Source organism: Artibeus jamaicensis, unplaced genomic scaffold (assembly GCF_021234435.1).
Source record: "Artibeus jamaicensis isolate MK-2021 breed Jamaican fruit bat unplaced genomic scaffold, CSHL_Jam_final scaffold_660, whole genome shotgun sequence".
Taxonomy (NCBI): Eukaryota; Metazoa; Chordata; class Mammalia; order Chiroptera; family Phyllostomidae; genus Artibeus; species Artibeus jamaicensis.
Window position 1 is genome coordinate 10,111,359 of NW_026522052.1, and position 24,122 is coordinate 10,135,480.

The 24,122-nt window shown below is 49.5% G+C and overlaps 1 protein-coding gene and 1 long non-coding RNA gene across 4 annotated transcripts; both read right to left on the bottom strand.

Annotated features, from left to right (window-relative positions):
• Nucleotides 1-159: 159 nt before the first annotated feature.
• On the bottom strand, nucleotides 160-8,084 carry PATE1 (prostate and testis expressed 1). 3 transcript variants are annotated; one of them, XM_037134231.2, is made up of 5 exons: nucleotides 7,999-8,084; nucleotides 7,672-7,708; nucleotides 2,272-2,312; nucleotides 1,638-1,754; nucleotides 160-692 (listed from the first exon to the last, which is right to left on the bottom strand). In XM_037134231.2, the coding sequence occupies exons 1-5, from the start codon at nucleotides 8,048-8,050 to the stop codon at nucleotides 502-504; spliced, it is 438 nt and encodes a 145-aa protein (XP_036990126.2). In that variant the 5' UTR covers nucleotides 8,051-8,084; the 3' UTR covers nucleotides 160-501. The 3 variants fall into 3 exon arrangements, with proteins under 3 accessions (XP_036990126.2, XP_036990129.2, XP_036990128.2); XM_037134234.2 differs by lacking the exon at nucleotides 7,672-7,708 and having other exon boundaries at nucleotides 1,638-1,957; nucleotides 7,999-8,013; XM_037134233.2 differs by lacking the exon at nucleotides 7,999-8,084 and having other exon boundaries at nucleotides 1,638-1,957; nucleotides 7,672-7,710.
• Nucleotides 8,085-19,728: 11,644 nt separating this feature from the next.
• On the bottom strand, nucleotides 19,729-22,489 carry LOC128626561 (uncharacterized). Its single transcript, XR_008390508.1, has 3 exons — nucleotides 22,204-22,489; nucleotides 21,248-21,376; nucleotides 19,729-21,082 (listed from the first exon to the last, which is right to left on the bottom strand). It is a non-coding gene; the product is annotated as an uncharacterized LOC128626561 (long non-coding RNA).
• Between the last annotated feature and the right edge of the window lie 1,633 nt (nucleotides 22,490-24,122).

Genomic DNA, 24,122 nt, shown 5'->3' on the forward strand with positions numbered 1-24,122 from the left:
TGAACCAATGTTACCCCAATACAACTGAGTTTTTTAAAAGCCTATAAGTAAGAAAAAATAAACCCAATGTTGATGAAAGACTTAAACGGAAGACATAAAACTATAAAACTCTGAAAAGAAGCAAGGAAAAACTTCACAGCATTTGATTTGGCAATGATTTCTTGGCTCTGACATCAAAAGCACAGATAAATTGAGTTCCATCAAAATCAAAAGTTTCTGTCTACCAAATGATGGGATCAACAGTGAACAGGCCACTCGTGGAGAGAAAAACCACACAGCAGGTAAGTCCTCGGGGCGCGGAAAGGGCTCCCCCAGCACAGCAGCAAGAGCAACCTGCTGATTTAAAAATGCACAGAGGCCTTGAATAGACATTTCTCCAAAGAAGACATACACAGGGCCCGACATCATGTAGAAACCACAGTGAGATTCCACTACACGATCACAAAAGCAGAAAATGGCAAGTGTTGGTGAGGACGGGTTCTCAGTTGGAAGTGTGCTTATTTAGGAAATCGCGGCACCATCGTACATAACGAATGGAGGCTCGGTCAGCCTAACATCGTCCAGAGACTCATTACACATGTCGTGGCTCCGGCAGCACCTGAAGTTCACCATGAAGACGCCCCATCGTATGCTGTTCACGTTCGCGCAGTTCTTCAGGCAGCCCATGAAGGTCAGCCAGAGAAAACCATCATCTGTTGGGAGGGAAGACAGACAGACAGAGCCGCAGAGGGCCTTCCCCCACCCCGCCCCAGTACAGGGCAGGTCCAGGGGAAGGAACACAGCATCCTAGTGGTTGGTAGAGCACTAATATGGGGGTGATACTCTGTAGTTTTAATTTGAATGTTTCCCCTAAAATGTCCTATGGTGTGCTTGAGTGTGATGTTGTTATGTTACAGAATGACATGGTTATGATTTTGTACTAAAAGGGGGGGGAATGTTATTTGTGCTGGACCCTGTAGCTAAAAGCCACCTTGTGTCATCGCAGGCTCTGTGATTCCAATGTGAAGAGTTGGAAGGGGTCACCAAGGGGAGGGGGTGTGGGGGAGGGGAGTGGGGAGCTTTGCAAATGAAAGGCAGCAGTCAAGCAGCTGGAAGGAATGGGGGTGCCAGGGGGACCCTGACAGCAGCAATTCTGGGAAACCCAGACGTTTCCCCTGAGAATCAGCACGGGCTTAAGCGAGGGTTATAAATGCCAAGGAGTCACTTAGCATAGAGGGTAGGAGAACAGAGAAATCTCGATGTTTATAGTCTCACTCAGCCAGTTATTGAAGCCAGTCTCTCTTGCTGGTCCCCAACTCCACCCCCGCCCCCAGCCCTCTATTGCGAAGGTTGAAAACCACCCACGAGGAATTCCTGGCGGGGTCAAGGAGCCGACTTCCGGGCTCCTAGGCCCAGTTGTTCCCCAACCAGTTTCCTTTCCTTTTTTTTTTCCTTCTAGTTTCTCAGAATACTGTTCTCGGCCTCCCTCGGTGATCCCCTATTGCCATTCCACTGTTCTTCCAGAAAGGTGTGTGATGGGGGTGAAGACGCCAGCCACTCCCGGGGATGACTGCCGGAGGTACGGTGTGGCCCCTCTGGCTGGCTTGTCCCAGTCTGCTTCTTCGGCCCCTTATTTCTCCCCCCAGCCCGCAACTTACTTTTGAAAATCTTCCCGGTTGTGCAAGCCTCTTCCTCTGTCACAGTGCACACTCCCCGGCCTTTGAAGCAGCTGTCCCCTGGAAACTGGATGTGGCACATCCTACACTGGACAATTTCTTTAGCGGGGGGCCGGAGAGTAGGGGGACAGAAGTGAGAGCAGGAGTCACGTGCTGTGAAAGCACCCATCCTTCTTTTCAGGCCGAGGTTCTGCTTGGAGCCTGGGCGGCTTTGCCAGAGGTCCATTCAGCAAGGGCACCTGCCTCTATTCAAATGGGCTAAGCCTCCCTGGCTGAAGTGCCTCAGTGGATTGAGCGCCTGCCTGTGAACCAAAGGGTCATGGGTTTGATTCCCAGTCAGGGCACATGCTGGGCTGAGGGCCAGGTCCCCAGTAGGGGGCGCATGAGAGGCAACCACACATTGATGTTTCTCCCCCTCTCTGTCTCCCTCCCTTCCCCTTTTTCTGAAAATAAATAAAGTATTTTTAAAAATAATAATAAAATAGGCTAAGCCAAGAGAGGGACTGGAGTTTATGTTCTCAAGAGTTTTAGCCTGAAAGAAATGGGAGGGGAAAGAAAGGAAAAGAGGAACAAATTCAAGACCAAGAAGATCAGATCAGGTCCCCTTCATACTCACCAGGAAAAGCCTGTTTATCAAAAGATAGGTGGTGGATTGCACTGACAAAGAGAAATAATACATAAAACAAATTTGCAATTTTTCCTGAGATTTACCCCCCTCAACTTCCTCACCCCTGCATGAGGCCCTCTTAACCCTTGGAAGGCAGGGGGTCTGTGCTGTGCTCTCAACCGGGAGCCACCCCAGGCCGCTTCTGTCTCTCGGAAACCTGGTTACCTACCTCGCGGTTTTGGTGACCCAGCCAGGAGAAGACGCCCGAGTGGTAAGCCCCCTTCGCTGCTCTGACACCCAGGTTGCCCCTTTCCGTTGCCATCTATTCCGTTTCGGTGAGTCTGATGTTCCCCGATGGAAGGTTGGCTACTAGGCATGGTTGGACCTTCCATACCGGATATCAGTCACCACCTGGCCTGCACTATGACTTCCTTTTGCAGTCTCCTCATCAGGCTCACAGATAGTCTTTTATGCTTGTCCTCCCCGACTGACTTTTGGCCTTTATACCTGCGTTCGTACCCCACTTGCCTTTTGTGTACATCCTCAGGATGTATATACTATCATTACAGGGAGCAACATTGCCCAGAACCGCTTAACAGGTGCCTGCTGGTCATCTGTTACTAGAATGGCCATGTGGAGCCACTCTTACCTACTTAATTGAATTTTGAATTCTAATATGGTTTACTTATCCCTATAAGGGTATTTTAATTTCCCCTCTCAGTCCAACATCCCTCTATGAGATGTCTGGTATGAAGGGTGGTGCTTTAGACACTGAGGCACTTTCTGGGGAAATTTCAGACTCAGGTACAATTTCTTAAAGCTCTGGAAAATTAGATAGAATACTTGAGGGTTTTCTTCGTGATTTGGAAAAGAGTCATTTTATAATAAGATCGTCTTGGGTGCCCCTCTTGATGGTTTTCAGGGCCAGAAACTTTTTCTAGTAAGACACTTCCTTTGCCCCAGACCTGAAAGCTTACAGGAAAATGAGGGTCTCCATAGATGGAGAATACAGAAATGGAAATGTACTCGGGCCACAAGGGTAGAGCAGTGAGTCTGGGGTTGTCAGGATTATAGGCAATTGCTCAAGAATGCTGGACTGGTTCCTTCCCAACAGTTCTTTGCAGCCTGGACACTCAGTATAGGACCATGGAATCCTGCAAATCCTCCAGGGAACTCAGAACCTCTGAATTAAACAAAGAGAAAGAAACAGACATAGACTGTGGCGATTCTCTCAAGTCTTTTAGATTTCTGTCGGCCGACACTCAACTAGGATTTCTTTTGCCAGAGACGTGTGGTAGGTCGGTGGGATCCTGGGGTGCCCTGTGCCCACTAGGAAAGCTCCTGAGGCAAGAAAAGAGGGATACCTCTAGATTGCAAAGGAGTGTCTTTGTGGGATTTTTTTTCCTTCTCTTTCGGCTCACTGCAGTTGAGATGGGAACCACACCTTCCATCCCTTTTAAATCACCATTGGGTTGCATTCTTAGCAATTGAGATAAATTTGACCCAAAATTTTTTTAAAAGAAGAGATTAGTTTTTTTTTTGTAACACTGGAGCCAATATAAATTAGGGGGCAGAGAGATATGGCCTGAGAATGGGAGCAGGAATTATAAGACTACCCTACAGTTGGAGATGTTCTGCCGAAGAGAAGGCAAATGGTCTGAAACTCCTTCCGTGAAGGCATTTATGGCTCTGTACTGAGATCCCTCGTTTTGCTCCAGCCCCACCCTGACAGAACCTATAGACCCAAGTGTTGATCGATTAGGAGATGCCTGTAGTGCTAGGGACTTTTAGCTGCCAGATACTGAGTTTAAGTACTGAGTTGAAGTATAGTCCTTCCCAGTGTGGGAAAGGAACAGGGATTAAAAGTAAATTATGGATAAATCCGATGGGTTAAAAAGGCTATAGAAGGTTTGTGAATGCTGCAGAACGTTTGTGGGAAGCTGTAAAGATAAATGGAAATGGGAAAGTTTTGGAAAGAAATTATGTGGTGTTAGTAATGGAAGGAATAAGGCATGGAGATGCATTTTGGTGGGTATCGGAAGGAAAAGGATTTTCCTTCAAGCTTTGTATTTTTCTCCTTACCTGATCCCTCCAGAGTTTGGCATTCTGAAGGAATGAGTGATGACATAAGGTTTCTTTGCATAAATCCAGTAAGACCAGTCGTTAATAGTGATTTTATTAACCAAGATTTTAACTGGAATGTCATGCCTGAAGGAGGCATATCTGGGTTCTGGTTGTTACCAGAAAGCCCTGAGGAACTGTGATTGACTTGTGAAGCTAACAAAAGCCCACGAGAAAAGCCTGGTACTTTGGTTGGCTGTGCAGTTCGTGGCAGTCTTTCCACGGAAGGAACAAAGGTTGCTTTCCTGAAAGATGGCGAAAAAGGAACCTATAGGCACAATGGAAGCCTCAAGGATTTTAGTGAAACAACTGGTACAGGCAAAGCCAGATGGCAGATGTGTGGCTCTGCTTCTGTGCCCCCAGGGGTGGACTAAGAAGTCAATCTAAGGGTTCCCTGTGTGAGTTCCAGCAAAGCAGACTTAAAGATCATAGATGATCCAGGCTGTTCTTGGTGCGTTATACAAATAAACAGTCAAAATCAAAAGTGGGACCCAAAGTAGTCCCTGTAATAACAGTGAGGGTGATCTTAAGGAGAAAAATTGTATTCAGGAAAATCACAATGCTCAGTACTGGATGTCAGAATGGTGTGGCTAACTGACTTGAAAGTTTGTTTTCATTTGGAAGTTGAAACTGGGTTTGTAATATCACCAAAGATGTTCAATCTACAGGCATGAAGGACCTGTCTAATTGCCACTATTAGATGTCATTGAAGCAGAGGCCTTGCAACTGGATGTCTTCCCAAAAGACAGTGTCACAGAGATTGGCTTGGGAATTGTTGTGTGGACTGACATGTGTGCTCTTCCTTCTGTTTTCATAGGGCCTATGCCTGTGACCTCACTACCTGAGCGATTGCTTACAATATAGACCTCATTTAAGGAGCCCATCTCCATCATTGCCCCTCAAGACTTAATGGTTTGGCTGAACTAAGTGGTTAGGTTGGTGAAGGGTTCAGGCAGTCTGTGGGCTTCACCTTGAGCTGATTTTCCCTTTTCTGTCTTGATGGCTTGGATAGAAAGGGCCCAGATATCTGAAAGGGGGAAATCCTAAAATATTCCCCGCAGCCTGAGCTAACTAGAGTGGGCCACACGGGCTTTGGAGAGATGCACCTTCCTCCAGACAAGCCGTTCTTTGCCTAAGTCCCTGTCTTTGTCATTTAGTGGTCATGATTTAATTGTGCCTTCCAACTGTCTTGCCATATATGTCACCTCCAGAATACGATGAGGATGCCAACTGTCCAGTAATGCCAGCCTTTGGACATCGAGCCTGCAAGTTCCTGGTGACAGCCCAATGACCTGGATTCTGTAAGGTCCTTCTCCTCACAGGAAGGATGCCCTGTATGCTGGCCCCCTCCACTCTTTCAGGGAACCCCTGACCCAAGGGTAGGTAAGATGACATCCATGTCCAGCTGGAAGTAGCAACAAGAAGATGAGGCCTTCACCCATTGTCCCTTTATATGATTATAAAGAGGCAATATATCTTAAAGGGGGATTTGTAGGAGGGTGCAGCCAGGGGCCCCCCAAAAGAAGGATTTGTAGTGGGGTAAAGAACTTGGAGTATCCAGGAAATATTAAAAGTATGGGATGTTCTCACTGCCACAAGTCTGAGCTAAGGGATGGGACACATGGAGCAAGGCCATTGAGTTGTTTTGCATAGCAACAGTTTTGCAGATAACCTCTAGAATTGTCATTTAACATATCTATAACCTTTCACTGGTTTCATAGATATGTTAAATAGCTGTGGCCTTGCTTTGAGCCAGGGAGAATAGAGTGACTTCCACCCAAGATGTAACTGGGAGGCAACTCCCCAGGCCCCATTACAGCACCCGAATGACAGCTTGGAGTTGATTGGCTCCACATCATGGGGCCACACCTGCCCAGACTCACTATGGCAGCCCAGTAAAGCTGGAAGGATACGGGAGTCCTGGCAAGTGTAGCCAATTGTGGGAGGAGTTGGAAATGGGGCTGCAGGGAAAGACTGGCGTGGGGATTTAAACACAGATGCAGCAGCCATTAAAGAGAGAACCATGTGCTTTTGGCCAAAATGAGTACTCCCGCAGCCCTGTGAGAGAGAATCACCATGTAGCTTTAGCAAAGAGAACCATGCAGCTTTGGCCAGAGTGGAGGGACCCTCCCCCGACCCCCGCAGAAGGAGAAGACCCCCTTGGCTTTAGCAGAGAACCACCAGCACAACTTTAACAGAGAACCACCACGCAGCTTTCTACTTCTTTTCCTAAGATACAGTACCCCAGACAGGGCAAAGGGGGAAAGAAGGACTGTGTGTGTTTGTGGGTGTTTTAAGGGACTTTGGGATTTTGATGAAGTCATTAAGTCATTACTCTTAAGTCTGTATAACTTGAATAAATAATTTCTTTCCTTTTCACCAATCTCTAACATGGAGAGCTATAATTCTCTGGCAAAGGGAAAGGCGAACCTAGTACAGGGGGACCCCAGGAGAAGGGGGAGTCGACTAGGTAACATTGTGGGACCCCCCTCTCTGGTGGCCAATCTGGGAAAACCATGGAAGACCACATGTGCAGTAGTTTTAAAGTAATACAACTACTTGTATATGCACAGTGAAAGCCCACCAAAACTAGCCAGGAGGGATCCGCCCTATAAGAATAGAGTCCCTCCAGCCCATAAGGTCAATCTCTGCTTGGAGTTGGCTTGCTCCCACGTTCTCTGCTATAAACTCTGGGTGTTCGGTTCAGTTCTTTGTCCCGATCACCAAGAACCTGGTTACCTGTGCCCACCCGTGACAGTGGCACCTCTGCACCCCTTCCCTCCTTTCCTTACTCTTCACCTCTCTGTGGCCTCTCACACCCCTGCCCATTCTTCTAGGGAGAGTCACAGACCAGAAGGAAAAAGATAAAAACACTTTTGTAAAAACCTCATTCTATTTTCAATTGACCCCATGTGGCTTTCTTACCAACATGTGCCCGGAAGCTGACAAGGGGAGAAATTGCATCTGAAATTCATGAGTTACGCTTTGGATTTCATCTGTACAGGCAACATTCTCCTTTCTACCTGCCCTTTCTCTTGTGCTTTATTAACTGGCCCTAAGGTGTGTTAACTGCTGCTGTTCCTGTTACCTTATCAAACTTAACATCAGCTCCCAGCTCAGCCCCGTGCTGCTGGAAGAGGTTGCTGAGTGTTGAATTTCAGGGTCTATCTCTGGATTCCTTTCAATCCCGAGTGCTGGCCCTGCCCATCTCCCCCGCCCCTGCCCCCGCCCCCCAAACCACTCCCCCCCCATTTCCCTCTCCCACCCCACTGGTCCATTTCTACTCACTGTGCCTGCACTTTGTCTAAAAAGGACCCAGAGAGTACTGTTGGGGAAAAAAAAACAACACAGTCTCTGCAGATCTCATTTTAACAACCTCCCCACCCCCAGCTTCTGTGAAAATCCTCTCGATTCCTATAATCCACCAATGTTTTCCTGAAAGGGGAGGAGAGCAGCTTGGGTGCACGTCCCAGGGACACTGTGGTGGAAGACATGGCGTTAGGAGGACCTCTTCTGTCCCCACAGGGTTCCTGCAATAGGACCTGTGCCATGGAAACCCTGACGCATTCGGGGACCCTTCACACATCCCTCCACCTGTCAACCCCCAGGACTCACCTCTGAAGCTGCAGAGCAGGATGGGGAGCCCCAGAAGGAGGGACTTGTCCATTTCGAAGGGAGAGAGGAATGGGTTAGGGCAGGAAGCTGCGAGGTGCCTATTTATACACCCGCCAGGCTGGGCTTCCCCAGGGCGGTCTAGGGGCGGGGACACGGCGGACACTGCTCCGCTCCTAGGGAAACCAAGGGACTCCGTCATTTCTCTTTCTGGCCAGTCAGGGGAGAGGGACCGGCTAGGTAAATCCTGGGCCTGGTTTACTCCAGTCCCACCGCTCGGGATTTTTGATGTCATGTTCTGCGGCCTTTCCATTAAACCACGCCGTGGGAGAGTACAGGGTGAGCCAGGGCCGGGCGGGTCGGGTCCAGTCATCCATCCTCACCAGGGTGGCCATTGAAGCAGAGAGAATATCTGAGTGCAAACAACTGGGACGCAGAAAGGCCGAAGAAGGCCGAATGGGGAACCTTGAAAAGATCTGCCCCCGGGGAATGGGGAAGACGGGGTGGGGGTGGGGGAGGTTAGGCTCAGAGACACTGGTGGGGGGGGCAGGGCAGTTCCCCACTGTCGGTCATCCTGGGGTAGAGCAGACCCGCTGGGTAGGAGATGAGAGTTCAGGAGGAAACTGCTTCCTTCCTATTTAAGTCTTTTGCTGATGGCAACCCACAAGAAAGGAGGGAAGGTCCTCTTTCCATGCCTGCCAGGTCACACTCCTATGGTATTTTTACCACTGCCACGGAGGAAATGCCCCTCTCCCAGTACTACTGACCCACCTGGACACCTTGCTTAGGTTTGAACCCATGCTACTGACTTACTTTTCTATTAAAATCTCCTTATGTCGTACTCTCAGCCTTAGGATCTCATAATACCTGATGTTCTTACTGGGCCCCCCTCTGTTCCTCGTCTCAGCACCTCTAATCCTGTTCTTACCCTCCTGGGGCACCCCCAAATAATTATTTTCATGCCATAAATCTCAGACCCGTGACTTGAAAGTGTTCAGGAATGAATCCCTGTTGCCGAAGGCTCTAGACTTCATTTAAGGCTGTGTGGCCCCTGTACTTGCACGATGCCCCCTTCTCCCCAGCACAAGGTGCCCGGGTGCACGCAAACCCAAAGTACAGCCCAAGGTTTAGCCCAGCCCAGGGTGACTAGCAGGTCTCCAGTTAGGTCTGTGTGGGTGTGTGATCAGAAGCCATTTAGATTGTGGACTAGGACAGGCAAAATAATAAAAATGATGTTTCTTGCATGGAGATTTGCTTTCTCATTATCGTCACTTTCGAAAGAAACATCTACTCTCCGCAGGGAAAATACAGCAAAATACCCTGCCACGTATTGCTAATGGAGACAGTTTCTCCTGGTGACCTTTTTGAATCGGGCGATGGGGCCAGGGGTGGGGACCAGGACTTGGGGAAGGAGCTCTCAGCTCAGGAAAGCCCCTCAGGTGCTAAGGTGAGTCAGCAGGACAAGACCCTCAGTCACTCTTCCTATGAGGCACCAATAGCCTTGGGCTCCTGGGTCCTCCCAGTACCCGTGGGACATACGTGGGTGACCCAGCAGAGAAAGAACAGTTTCTTCCAGATCAGGGCTAGACAGAACAGTCAGGTCAGAGCAGCCCCTGATGCAAGTGAGTAAGTAGCACAGTTCTGGGTGACTGGGACCTGTGGAAGCCAGGGAAGTTCTGCCCCCTCAAAGGACACGAAGGCAGAACATTTTCTGGCAATACCTGCAGATCCAGTCAAGAACACAGATGAAGTGTCTCTGCGGAGCATGGGTGGGTTCTTTTCTACCGTGAGGCTCGCCACCCCTGAGGATTTTCTGAGAATCTCAGAATTGTTCAAAACGTCCACAGGTCCCTGGAGGGTCTCTTCCTGTGATTCTGAGGTGTGGAGAAGGTAACCCGACACTGAGGTGACCAGGGAGCTGGGGCTAGGGTTATTCTCAAGGGAGAATAAGTAGCCAATAGCTTATCCGACGCTCCTGTCACAGCTTACCCCTCACAGGAAATGCCCTGTGCTGCGATCTGCTGTCAGCACACCCAGCTATCCCCCGAAGCGCTCTTTCTGTTAAGAGAAATTGATAGCTATTTTAAAATATAGCACAGCAATTAGGGGACTGTTTTTTACAGCCCAGATGTTTAACAGCCCAGTGATTTACCTTGTTTCTTCTAGCCTATCGCCTACATACCAGAGATAGTGAAGGGCTCTGCTTTCTGCTTCTGTAAATTATCTCCCGCTTTGGTCTGAAGGACAGGCCTTCCCCCCGCCCTCTATAAAACGGCTGCTTTCCCTTTGTTCGAGGCTCAGAATTTGGAGATTGACTCCTATGGGCCCGTGCACGTTAATAAACCTCGTACTCCAGAAACCCTCGGTGTCTGGTTGCTTCGTTTTCCAGCAACATTTCTAAGGGTGACCTCAGCTAAGGGCCAGTTAGGGACTCCTCATCTGCTCTGCGAGGTGAACTCGCAGCTCGTGGAGGCCGTGCTCAGAGACCTGTCCGCACACTGCCAGCACCCAGAGGTGGGACCCAGCCTCTGTATCGCTGAGCTCATGACATATTTTTACATGGTATAATTATAAAAATACTGTGCAATGCCAGAATATAAAAGAACCTCTCGGTGTTCAGAGACTGTCCCTAAGCAGCACTGAAGCAGAGTCCCCCTCACTCTTTCCCGTGTGTACAGGGGTGGGGTTGCTGTATTGGTGGAAAATCATACACATACAAAGAAGGGTGAAGAACATAAATGTGCATTTAAGTTATTTTCTTTTTTCTTTTTTTTGTCACCTGTGGACATGCTCATTGAGTTGTTTAGAGAGGGAGAAGGGAGGGGGAGAGAGGGAGAAAAACATCAATGGGAGAGAAACACCGTTCGGCTGCTTCCTATACACACCCTGACCAGGGACGGAACCGCAACCCAGGCAGGCGCCCTGACCGGGGATGGAAGGTTTGAAGATATGATGTACAACATGGGGACTATAGTCAGTAACAGTGTATTAAATAATTAAAATTTGCTGAGAGAGAAGAACTTAAATGTTCTCACCAAAATAAAGTGTAAAGCAATGATGCCTGGGCTGGTGTGGCTCAGTGGACTGAGTGCCAGCCTGGGACCAAAGGGTCACGGGTTCAATTCCCAGTCAGGGCACATGCCTGGGTTGCGGGCCAGGTCCCCAGTAGGGGGCGCATGAGAGGCAACCACGCGCTGATGTTTCTCTCCCTCTCTTCCCCTCTGTCTATAAATAAATTTTTAAAAAGGTAAAGAGACGGATGTGTTAATTAACTAGATCCACGCATGTGGTGGGGGGAGATCCTGTCACAACATATATCAAATCACATGAGGTTCACTTTAAACATCTTACAATTTTGTCAGTTATAACTCTCAATTGTTGAACTTTGCTTAAGGGCTACAGGAGCCCTGGGGGCAGGCCCACGTTGAAATCCCAGTTCTGCTTCCTAGCATTTTGACCTTGGCAAAGCATTTACCCTTCCTTCACCGGCATCCCAAAACCTGTGAGGCGGGCAGATGGATGCCCCCGGGAGAACCGGGTCCGGGGTCCATGTCTCAGAGTTTCCTTCCAAGGCGGGCGTCTTCCCTCCATCCGAAGACGAAGGCACCGGGGAATCGGCCACCCAGGCCATCCAGGACGGGAAGACGTGGGTGGACACAGTGTGACTTGCCCTGCCGCTGCCATCAAAGGGCCTAGTTGACCGTGACAGAAGCACCGGAAGGGGCTCACGGGAACGCAGGGCACCGACGTGACAGCCCGTCGCCCGCTGCTCCCGGGCGCTGCAGAAACGGACCTCCAGGCGTGTCCGTATCCAGACGCGAGACACGGAGCCAGTCTTAGAAAAAAACGCTCGCTTGCTGCTTAAAAGATTATATTAACCAAAAGAAGAGGAAAGGGGTGCAATGGAAAGCCCCTGGGGTTCCGTGTTGAAGTTTTTATTCTTCCCAAGTGTTAGAATTTGGGTCTTTTGAATTCCTGTCATGCTACAGCATAGATGTTTGAACAAATTAACCTAGAGACCTCTTTTTTGTTTGTTTGTTTTGTTTGTTTATTTTAGTCAGAGACCGTTCTTTTTCCCTTTAGGAGGTAACAATAACAATGACTATAATTTTCTTAAGCACCTGCTCTGTTAGAAACAATGCAAACACTTTATCTTTTTCTGAGATTTTTTCCCATTGCACTTTGTGTCAAATACTATTGCATATCAGTTTCAGGTGTGCGGCCTAGCGGGCAGCAACCCCACACTTAGAAAGTCTGCTTCCAGCACCCGCCTGGCGCCTCACTCAGCTGTCACAGTGTTGTCGACCGCATTCCCGGTGCGGCGCTTTGCGCCCCTGCACTGTGTTCTGACGCCCAGTCTGTGCTTCCCAGACCCTTGGCCCCGCCCCCGCCCCACCCCTCCCCCACCGCAACCGCAGCCTGGACCCGCGGCCTGAAGTCCTGTGCGCTTGTTGTGCCAGATAATGGGCCATTCCAAAGGACTCCAGCCACCAACGACACTCAAGGAGAAAGACATGTTTAAAGATGCTCATTTTGTAGTTGAAAACCTTCTCGCAGGGGAAGCTCAGGTGGCTTTGCTGGCGAGCGCCCCCGAACATCTCGGAGGGGAAGAGCACTGATTCTCGGGAAAGTCTTCCCGAAATATGAAGAGGAGCCCGCCTGTCCTGACTGCTGTCAGGGAGCCAGCTGAACAGGGAGCCAGCTGTCAGGTTGTGGCTCCCCTGGTTGTGGCCACAAACAGGTCGAGGCCCCAGGAGAAAAGGCATCTGTGACACAGCTTTCCGTGTCCAGAACCCCGAAGTGCTTGCCCTCTCGAGGGACCGCTGGTGCCCTTGACCCCGCCTAGCCGGGCCTGCGGGTCCTTCCACTGCACCGCTCCCCAGAGTGCTGTTTGTTCTCTGATTCTAGTCCACGAGGACAGATCCGCCCTCGGAGAGATTTCGCTCTGTGCAACTATCTGAAAGCAGCTGGCTTCTAGAGGGTGAACTTCAGAAGAGGCTTCTGGCACAGAGAGGTGTTTTTTATTCATCCTCCTGGAGGGGAAGATATTTGAAAAGAGAGCAAGGGAACGAACTGGAGGACCAGCGGAAGCAGCTCTAGCCTCCAGGCTAGAGAGGTGGAGGCTTAGACTTGGGCGGAGTCCAAATGTAGCTCAGTCAAGAGACATGGGAAAGGAAAGCAAGTGGACTAACAGGTTCTCAGAAGGGAGAAGGGGGCGGGATAAAGAGAGGAAAACCAGGTTGCCTTCCTACGAAATAGGAGCCCTGGTTTCCTTAACATATAATCTGTGCCTTTGGGTGAAATGGAATTGTTGCAAAATATTGTAAATGCCGATTGCTCCTTCATTTTTCCTGCCTCCCATTTCTCCCAGCTGAGGACTAATCAGTTTATCTCTCTTACATCCCCTGTCCTGTAACTGGCTCACCACTGGGAACAATTTGATCTGGCTATGTTTCTGGTCCTGGTGCTAGACGCATGCTCTTGAATGACAATAATTTGTAGTCTCCAACTCCATTCTTTCCAGACATTCTGAGAACCCGAAGTGAGGTAGTTCCTTACCTTCCCCTGAATTGTCACTCTCTTTACCAGCCTGGGGTCACGTGATTTGGCTGTGTGAAGGAATCTAACACAGCCCTGGCCGGTGTGGCTCAGTGGGCTGAGTGCCAGCCTGCAAACCAAAGGGTCACAGGTTCAATTCCCAATCAGGGCACATGCCTGGGTTGCGGGCCAGGTCCCCAGCAGGGGGCACTCCAGAGGCAACCACACATTAATGTTTCTCTCCGTCTCTCCCTCCCTTCCCCTCTCTCTAAAAATAAATAAATAAAATCTTTTTTTAAAGGAATGTAACACAAGATGTGGGTGCGCCAAACACACGTGTGCTTGCGGGGCAAGGCCTGAGACCGAGGCTCAGTGGGCCAGTCGGTAACGCCATGCAGAGTGGGCTGAAACAGCAAAGAAAATGTGGAATCTGAAGGTGGCTCCATTTCTGCTTCACTCAGATCCCCTGCCTTTTCTGGGATGAGCTTGCTGATATCCTGTCTTCCTCTGGTCACCTCTTTCCTCCGCAGATTTCCGGGTCCAGGCCCTGCCCTGGCTCTGCAATGGAGAGAGAGAGCAGAACGCCCACTCTCTCAGAGGCAGGGCCTCCCAGGACAAGTGAATGGAATGCGCCTTTCAGAACTCAGGACACAAAGTCCCAGAGCTGGAGGCCGGGAGGAAACTGCAGCCTCGCCTCCATCCCACACCCTGTCTAGGGCACCATTCCCGGGCCCCTCCTGGAGCTTGGTTTCCTGCCGCATCATCCTTTTCCTGACGTACATGGAGCGGCTCCTGTTCCTCCTGCTCTCAGGAGTGCTCCTGGTTTTGTGCTGGCCTTCCACAGAGGGTGAGTCCCGGAGCAGGGAGCCAAAGCGGGCAGCGTGATGGGGTCAGGGAGTAATGTACTAGAAAGGTCGACGAGGAGCAGAAGCCGCAGGGACAGCGTTTGCTGATCTAGGCCCCTGAGCCCTGTGGCCGCTGCAAATTCCCTTCCCCACCATGGAAACGCTTTCTGGGGACCAGCTGTGCCTGCTGCTCAGTGGCCTCACTGAACCCTAATCCCGGGACGATGTGAGGGGAAGGGGTGATAATCACTGGCACCCTGACCTGTGTGGATCAGTGAATCGGGCATAGTCCCCAAAGCAAAAGATGGCAGGTTTGATTCCCAGTATATGCCTAGGTTGTGAGTTGGGTCCCCAGTTGGGGCACATACGGAGAGGGAACCAATTGATATTTCTCTATCTTTCTTCTTCCCTTCCTCTCTATCTCGAAATAAATAAATAAATAAATAAATAGTTTTTTAAAAGAATCATTGGGGGTCTATACCTGGGCAAGTTAGAGAGCAGTATCACCTTTTCTCTCCACTGGGACCCAGGTCTCGATAAGTAACTCAGAACAGAGATCCTCCTCTTCCTTCTGCCTGCCCCCGCCCCTCATCCTGGGTCTTTCTCTGCTGACCTTGCCTAGCTCTGCCAGCAATAAAATGCCTATTTCAGTGTCCCCTTTAAAAGCCACAGATTCTGGCTGAGCCTAAAAAGAAAGAAGGGAGAGGGCTTCCTGGAAACCTCATGACTCCTAAAACCAGGCTCCTTGAGACAGATCTGGGCTGTGCAGGGAGGGTCCCCAGGAGAGAGACAAGAGAACCCTGGGAAGTCCGGGGTCCCGGCCTCCATCCCTGCACCAGCCGGGGCAGCCCCCTCCTCCTCCCTAAACACGTGACACCCTTTGGTCTCACCCCATGGTTCTCACCTAATGTCCAGATCCCACAAGGAGATTCCCACTTTGTACCTCCTGCGATGAATTTGTTGGCAAGACCTGCAGAAAGAGTTTAGGTTCCTGTTATTCCAAATACCCGGACTTCGTGTGCCAGACCAAAGAAGTATATGCTAGACATTTCACTGGAGGTGAGTGGAGGGGAGGAGGAGAAGGAGGGATGGGCGATTGAATTTCATGACTTGGCTTGGCAAAAAAAAAAAAAAAAAAAGAGCCATAGATCTGGAGTCAGAATGTTTTAGTCCCTCCAGCTCAGGCAGGAAGTCAGGCGTTGGTCTCAGGCACATTATTTTCCTTCTCTGAGTTGGAATTTCTCATCTGCACAAAGACTGGGTTTTTGTGGATGATCTCCAAGTCCCGCCCATCTCTGATAGCCAGCTACTGAATCCCTGATAAGATCAGCTATTACCGCTCCTTGGCTGTAAATGCTTGCAAGCGTTGGGGGTGGGGCTGAGCTGTTTTGGAAGGACCTGGCCCTTTTGTGGAAGGGTCTTCAAGTCTCAGGCTCTGCCTAAGGGGACAGATGGGAAGGGAGAGTCTGATCACTCAGCTGTATTTCCTGTCCCATCCCACGTCTAACTTGCACTTCTCTGTTATTTTCCTACCCTCTTCAGAGTACATCTACCAATATTCCATCCTGGGCTGCCCCAGAAGATGTGTGGAATATATACGCATCACCAACAGGGAGAAAAATGTATTCTCCTGTTGTAACGAAAGCTACTGCAACAACGTGTCAGTAAAAAATGAGGTTGCCTTTGATCCCACCCAATTAGAGAAGTTAGAATTTAACTGACTTGTGGGGACCTCCTCCTGACTGTACCCTGCCGGCCTTTCTGAACAAACATCAATATCCGGGACAGCCTTTGCTCCCACCTGCCACCTACACTGTCTCTGGAGAGCCAAGAGGTCAGAGAGAAATGAACTGTGGATGAGGAAGGACTATGTGCAACTTTTAAATGAGTCTGGGCCCGAGCCAGACCCACCAGGCCTGGTCGTCTGGTTCTGCCACTATGGTTGGGGGCCAAACCCCAAGTCCAGGTGGGGCGAGATAGTGGGGGAGGCTGCGCTGGGATCTGGGGGCCCTGAAAGGATGGCAATGCCAACTCTAATGAACCACCAGACCAGGTGCAGGGCAGCTCTTGGGCTGTCTCCACAGTGACTGGTAAGAAGGAAAGGATACCAGGCAGAGAAGCATCTAGCAAAGGTCACCTCCTGGTTTAATTTCTCACATGGATGGGATCCGAAACTCCACTGGGACTGGCTGGGATCAGGATGTGTGACGAGAGCAGTGGGAAGCAAGCATTTCTGGAAATTGCACAACCCAGATATTAAAAAACACGCATTCGGAAGGAGCCCGCCACTCCATCCTACCGGCCCTCACCTCCTCTCTGCCACAGCCTCCTCCTGCTTTAAGCTGTTGACATGAAGGCTCAGTGAGTCTGTAGCTTTCAGGTGGGTAGTGAGCACAGGTTTTGGACGTTTCTTAACACCCATGTGACAGATACAGGGTAGGACACTATACACATCATCTCATAAACACCCCCCACCATGCAGCGCGATTATTTCCATCATGGCAATGAAGAAGCTGGGGTCAGGGAGGTCCGTGAACTCTGTAGAGGGTGCAGAGCGGCTGAGTGGCTGAGCCTGGCTGCAGACAAAGGCACCTGCCTGTGCTCACCCCCTCTGCGGCCCTGCGCCTGCCTAGCAGTGAGTGCCCGGGGAGGGCTCCCAGGGGAGGCACCGCCTCTTCTCTGTCACCCTGGTCCACTCAGAGCCCTTCTCATCTTCATCTCCTTGATTCAAACGGCCCCGGGCTCTTAACACGGCCCCAGTCTCCTTCCCCGGCCCCGTCCAGAGCTCTGCTGTGCAGCTCCCCCTTGTCTTCCTCTCCCCTGGGTCCTCTCAGCTATGCGGCCTATTGCAGTAGGAGACTCCATGGAGGGCACGGCTTCGGCTTCCAACAGATCCAGGCAGGCAGACGTCAGCACTCCAACACTCACTGGCACCCAACCACTCAAGCATCTTCTGTATGATAGAAATAATATCCTTCCTTTATATTGTCACAGGACAATGGAAAAAAGATGGTATATAGCGTGAACTCCCTGACACAGAGCCTGGAACATTCAGTGGGGACTGAATGAGTGGAAGCTGTTGCAACTCTTCTTACTTCCTAGGCAAACTTTAATTTGTGTGATGGTCCTGCTTACAGTTGGGGGATCTGACACTCAGGTGAAATCGCCTACCTGGGGTCACACGAGTGTCAGGTCACTGGGGGGAGCTAAACTGAGAGAGAAGCCTACAAGCCACTGCCCTCTAGTCCTCTGGTCCCTGGGCCCCACAGCCTCCCTGCCTGGGCTCCTGGCCCAGGTTCTGTCCTGGGTCCCAGCAGACGGCACGACACGGCTCAGCCACAGGGAAACCGGAGCAGGAGGGCAGGGCGCAGGCTTCACACCCAGAGAGCACCGGGCTTCTAGCAACACAGAGCTTTGGAACATTCTCTCTGCTTTTGGAGCCTTCCTTTTCTCCTCTGCACACTGGGCTGATGGAAGGTTCCTCACGTGGCCTTGGTGAAGACTAAATGATAAACATGTTGCTCTACGTAGTGACCACGCGTCTTAACTGCCCAATAGGAAGCAACTACATTACAGTCACCATCATATTATAATTTAACTCCTGAATCAAAGAGAACTCTGTGTCACAGTACCAGAAAACCAAGACAATGCCAATTACTGATTAAATTGTGGCAAGATGAAATAAATGCTGAAGTTCACCACCGTGCCCGTTTTAAGTGTGCAGTTCGGCAACGTTCAGCACACGCGCACTGTCGTTGAAGCCTCCCCACCATACATGTGCACAGTGTTTTCATCATCTGAAACAGAAACTCGGTCCTCACAAAGCTGTAACTCTCGGTAAGGGGTTGATATCCGAAGTATATAAAGAACACACACAACTCAACAACAACAGAAAAGAACAACTCAGTTTAAAAGATGGCAGGTGGTCTGCATAATGTTTTTCCAAAGAAGACATGGAGATGGCCAGCAGGCCCATGGAAACATGTTCATTGTTACTAATTTGGGGGGAAATTTTGGATATTAACCCCTTGCAGGATATATCATTGCAAAAGTATTTTTCTATTTAGTGGATTGCCTTTTGTCTTCTTGGTCATAGTTTCATTTGCTGTGTGGAAGCTTTTCAGTTTGATGGAGTCCATTTTGTTTATTTTTCGCTTTTGTTTCCCTTGTCTTTGAAGGCAGACCCATGAAAACATTGCTAAGACTGATGCCAAGGGGCTTACTGTGTATGTTTTCTTCCAGGAAGTTCATGGTGTCAAGCCTTATATTTAAGGCTTTAATCCTTTTTGAGTTAATTTTTGTGTATAGGTAAGACAGTGGTCTAGTTTTATTTATTTATTTTTTGCATGTGGTTGATCAGTTTTACCAACATTATTTATTAAAGAGACTGTCTTTTTTATTGCATATTTTTTACTCCTTTATCATAAATGAATTTTCCCTATAGGTGTGTGGGTTTATTTTTAGATTCTCAACTCTGTTTCATTGGTCTGTGTGTCTGTTTTTCTGCCAGTGCCATGCTGTTTTGATTCCTATAGCTTGGTAGTATAGTTTAAAGTCAGGGAGTATGAAATCTCTGGCTTTCGTCTTTTTTCTCAAGGTTGCTTTGGCTACTTGGAGTTTCCTGTGGTTCTATACATAACTTTTTGTTCTATTTCTGTGAAAGTTGCCACTAGGATTGTGAGAAGGATTGCATTAAATCTGTCGATTGCTTTAGGTCATATCGCAATTTTAACAATGTTGGCTATTCCAATCTATGAACACAAAAATATCCTTTAATTTCTTTGTGTCTTCTTCAATTTCTTTCAACAACCCTCATTATAACAATCATGCTGTTGGCCGCTCCATTTCACATTTCCACCGACAGGGACCAAGCGTTCTTATGTCTCTACTTTCTTGCCAACACTTTAGTTTTCTGGTTTTAAAAAAAATATTAGACATCTTAATAGGTGTGAAGGTATACAAAGTATTTTTTTTAATAATAAAAAGCCCTCTCACTAGTTCTGCCACCATCGGTGTGGTTCTTTCTGATGAGATCAGGCGTTATAGGTGTACCCAGCTTAATACACACTGGAATATTCGGGTTGGGTTTTATTTGCTTTGATCTTGATGGGACTGTTGCTGACTTTTTAGCATTTAATAACAAGTCTCCCAGAATGGCTAATCCCACCTGGTTTCCCTTCCACCTCCTATCTCAGTTCAAATTTATAGATGAAATCTATAAAAAATATTTAAATTTGATATCTAAGAAAGTTGATTTTTTGAAGATTTTTCAAAGATTTTTCTTATGACTTTGAAAAATGTTACCCACATTAAACACACAGAAAATGAATTTATTTTGTTAGTCTTTCCAAGAGAAAGGTCAAATGCTCCATTTAGTTTATTTTAAATTGTGAGTGGGAAGTAATCAAAAATGATTAAAATACAAATAATCTCCACACCCCTGCAGTACACAGCAAAGGAAAAATTGAGGCTAAAAACAAGTTGCAACAAGAGAAAGAAATTCCTCTTATTTTGTTTTAATTTATAAACAAGAAATGTAAGGTTATATTTCATAAGTAATTTAACATCATCATAACATTCTCCATCTTTGTATCGTGACTGATAAGGGGAACAGAATGAAAGAGGGGACGAGGACCACAGTGTACTTTAAAGGGAAAAAGAAAAAGAAGCCCAAAGAACAAGAGAGATGCTTTAAAACATATGTTGAGAAAGATGAGAAGATGGTGAAAGGTATTCTTGCAGTCCTAATAAAAGAGGCATTTTACATTAAAGAGAAGACATAAAACTCTGTCTAAAAGCATATTAAACTCACTTTTCTTACAAAAAGTACTGTTTGACTTTCTCAGTTCTTCTCCACTTTCTTGGGAGAGATGCGCATGCTCACCACTTCCTCCTGCCCTGCTCCATCCATTCCTCAACTCACTGTCTCTCTGACCACTACCCACTGTTTATGCTGGTGGGCTCCAGTAGCCGTGACTCATTCACCCCTACTCCCTTCTCCTCCCATTGGACAGCCCCTCCGAGTCTTGTGACTGTCCGTGGGTCCTGACTATGCACGTAGCATCTAAGGCTGACATCCCATCTTTTTGCCTCAGGCCTTGGAACCTCCTTGCACTTTGAGGCCACCCTGCCCATCGGCCTGTTGCACACATTTTCTTGAGTTTTCCACTGACCCCTCACACTCCTGGTGTGGAGAATGGAACCCATTCCGTTTCCAGGCACATTCCAGTCCCTTCTGAGTGGGTGGGATTAGAAATGAGGCAGCCAGGCAGCCAGAGAAATGCGAGGTTGTGAGAGAGCAGGAAATGCGGGGTGAGGAGGCTGGGGGTGCTTTGCAGGTGTGCAGGACGCAGAGACCTGAAAGCAGGGGCAGCTGAGAGTGTCCGGTGTCCAGGGGGAAGGAGCCAGTGGCCGGGAGAAAGGCGAAGGGGGGAGTGTGGAGGACAGAGGGGGACTGTGCGTGCCCCTGAGGTGCATGTGGGGAGGGAGACAGGAGCAGAGGTGCCAGGGACAGGAGGGGGCGAGGGGACGCCACCCTGACAAAGGAGTCAGTAGTTTCTATCCCTGTCCCTTTCCTTGATATCTGTTACAGAAATCTTGACCTTTACAACAAAAGGTGGAAATCTTCAGGGTCTCATAATGCCATTGTGAAGGGAAACAGCGGTCTGAGCAGTCCAGTTCGGTGTGGTTGAGTCTCCACCCATCTGGGAAAGAAGGAAATCACGTTCGGTGCCAGAGGGCCACGCCTGGAGCTCTCGCTAGAGAACCTGCCCCAACCCTATCCACCAAGCCCTGTCTCCAGACACAGGCACCCCTCGGCCAGGCCCTCCTCAGTGGGGAGTGCCCCACCACCGGCTCAACAGCATTACCTCTGTCGGTGAAAATGAAGAAATCTCTGGTTCTGCATCCAGGGCCCTGCTCCATGGTGCAGTTGCTCTTTCCCCTCAAACAATGACCTCTCTTAAAATTGCTGCAGACCATGCACACTGTGGCTGGGGCTGTGGAAGGCAGACCCAACAGCTGATCCCAGGAGAGAATGGGCTGAGACCAAGGTGGGCTAGGACCAAAAGGGCTGGGGACTCTGAGGGGAAGTGTGACCCTGCAAGCCTCCTCCTGCACGCTCTGAAAGCTGGGAAATGTTCCTACCAGAATATGTCCATTGATTCATTAAGCATGTGGGACTTTGACAGAGGTTCATAATTCCATTAAAAATAAAGTGCAAGGTCTCCCCTCACCTTGGTGCCAGAATGCAGGTCACAGTGAGAGCACCTGCTCCCAGCCACCTGATGCTAGAAATCTGTTAGAGTATCACGGGATGTAAGGACTGACCTGGCTCCCAAAGTGGGGAGACAGTCCCACAAAGTTCCTACCACACCCCCTGCCCCCTGGGAGACACTGGACATTCAGACCTACCTAAGTAACAGCAGTTTGCTTGCTGTGAAAATATTGGTTCCAGCTGAGCCTTTCAGGGATCTGTTCCTGCTCATGCGCTGCCCCTAGGCTGCTGCTCCACAGAGTCTTGAGCAACCATTGGCCCTGCCTTGTAGGGCCGGCCATCCCAGACAGCCCCAAAGCCCCCAGCTCCAAACAGTCCCACGGGAGCAACGGACCCACTCTGACACCTCGGGCAGGGACCCGAACCCTTTCCTGAGAGTAGTGCGGATGGGACAGCACAGAGACAGACACCTCAAACCCCAACTGGCCAGGTCATCCCAGAACCTCACCCTTGACCTCACTCCCTCCCAAGCTGGTCAGACCATCATTGCCCACGGTGCTCCCCCCACCTCCTCATCCTCACCCCCACCCAGCTAGCCCAGGGCCTCACCCACTCCCTGGAAGAACACAGCAGGGAAGACTCCCAGCAGGAGCAGCAGCAGCAACAGGAGCTTGTCCATCTCAGTCCGGGTGACGGGAGGTGCGCACAGGCTGGAGCAGGGCAGCGAGTGCCCAGGAGGGCTGCACGGGCTGCTGTGTGTGTGGACAGGAGGGCTGGGGAGCGGCACTGAGCTGTTCTCGGGCTGTGGGCAGAAGCTTCCTCTTGCACAATTACCAGTGGGTGTTTCACTGCCACTCAGGCCCAGGAAACGTTCCCACGGGGCCAAGCGCCCTGGATACTTCCGAGGATGGAGGCTGTGCCGGGTGCCCCAGCAGCAGAGCTATCATGCATAACGTGACAGCCACCTCCCAACGACAAGGGCCATGCACAGCAGATTCTGAAGAACCATGGGTGCATGTACAAACAATTCCATTTATTACCCGGTCCCCAGGCTGAGTAATTTTCCTGAGTAACCCAGAGTCACCTTTACATTCAGTGTGCCCCCCCAACAGTGACAGCTGAATTCCAGGGGTCTCACAGTTCCCTGAGACTCCATCACCCCATCATCAGTGTGCAAAAAAGGGGGCAGGAGGAGTAGAAAATGGGGCAAACGAGATACAGACAAATTATTGGAGCTGCCAAGGAACAACTTTGTTCTTCAACAGCATTAATTTACGGAAGATACGCTGTTCTCTGCAAACTTGAAGAATGTCATAATATTGATGATACATAACACGTAACAGGACAGCCCTGGCTGGTGTGGCTCAGTGGATTGAGCACTGGACTACGTGTAAAGCAAAGGGTCACTGGTTTGATTCCCAGTCAGGCACATGCCTGGGTTGCAGGCCAGGTCCCCAGTAGGGGGCGAGCAAGAGGCAACCATGGGTTGTTTCTCTGCCTCTCCTTCTCCCTCCCTTCCCTCTCTCTAAAAATAAATAAATAAATCTTTAAAAAATAACAGGTAACGTGGTAGTGGAAAGGGACATATTATCACTGGGGAATTGAAGAAGAAAGAGTGTGAAGAAACAAAAATGACCATCAGGCCGAATCTTCCCGGGGCCGTGTGTGCTGCAGGAACATCCTCACGGTGTTTGCTACTGATTCCGTAAGCACCACATACCTGGCCCACCTAGGTTTCTAACAAAAAGCAAAACTCTTTGACGGACTTATGGGATGTGGACCCACTAGGAAGGAAATGTCTGTGACCACGAGATAATCATTGCAACATAAAGTCGAGATGGTGTATGACTGAAGTGGCTCTGCTTGCGTATCTGACACCACACGAGTCATTTAGAGATGTCACCTGTTACATCTATACCAGCAAAGGCCAAGGTCACCTCACAAAAGGACTCAGTGCCCCAGATTCCTGGTTAGCCTTCCTTCATCCACTCTTCCTTGGAAAGTTTCTTAAAAACCATCCTGTAGAATCTCGACATCAGGTTGCACAGGGAAATAGTTGTCATTTCATATGACAGAGTTGTGCTGGATGATACACGCATGTCCCCGAATGATACGTTGTGGACACTGTCTGACTTCACAGGAGAAGAGGCTAAGGAGGCCCGCCAGGAATTGAGAGCTTGATAGAGATGATATATGAAACTTATCCTGAGCCCAAGAAGGCCTCCCTCCAGACTCCTAAAGCTGGGAGAGAGATAAGTGGCTTCTAATTCATGACTTTAGTCCAAGCTTACGTACTAAATTATCCTCTTTTCTCCCGAGATGCCCTGGTCTAAAGAATGAATTATACGGTCCGTTTACACAGAGTCATTAGGCACGCTCTGTCTCCCAGCGTGGGAGCCTCTTTCCCGGCAGCACCCAGACCGTGGGTGCCCAGGGCCGCCACAAGCTTCCAGGCCCACACCCAGCCCCACTGGATCCTCCGGCAAAGTGTCCGGGCTGAGACCCCGCCAGGGAGGGCCTGGCCAGAG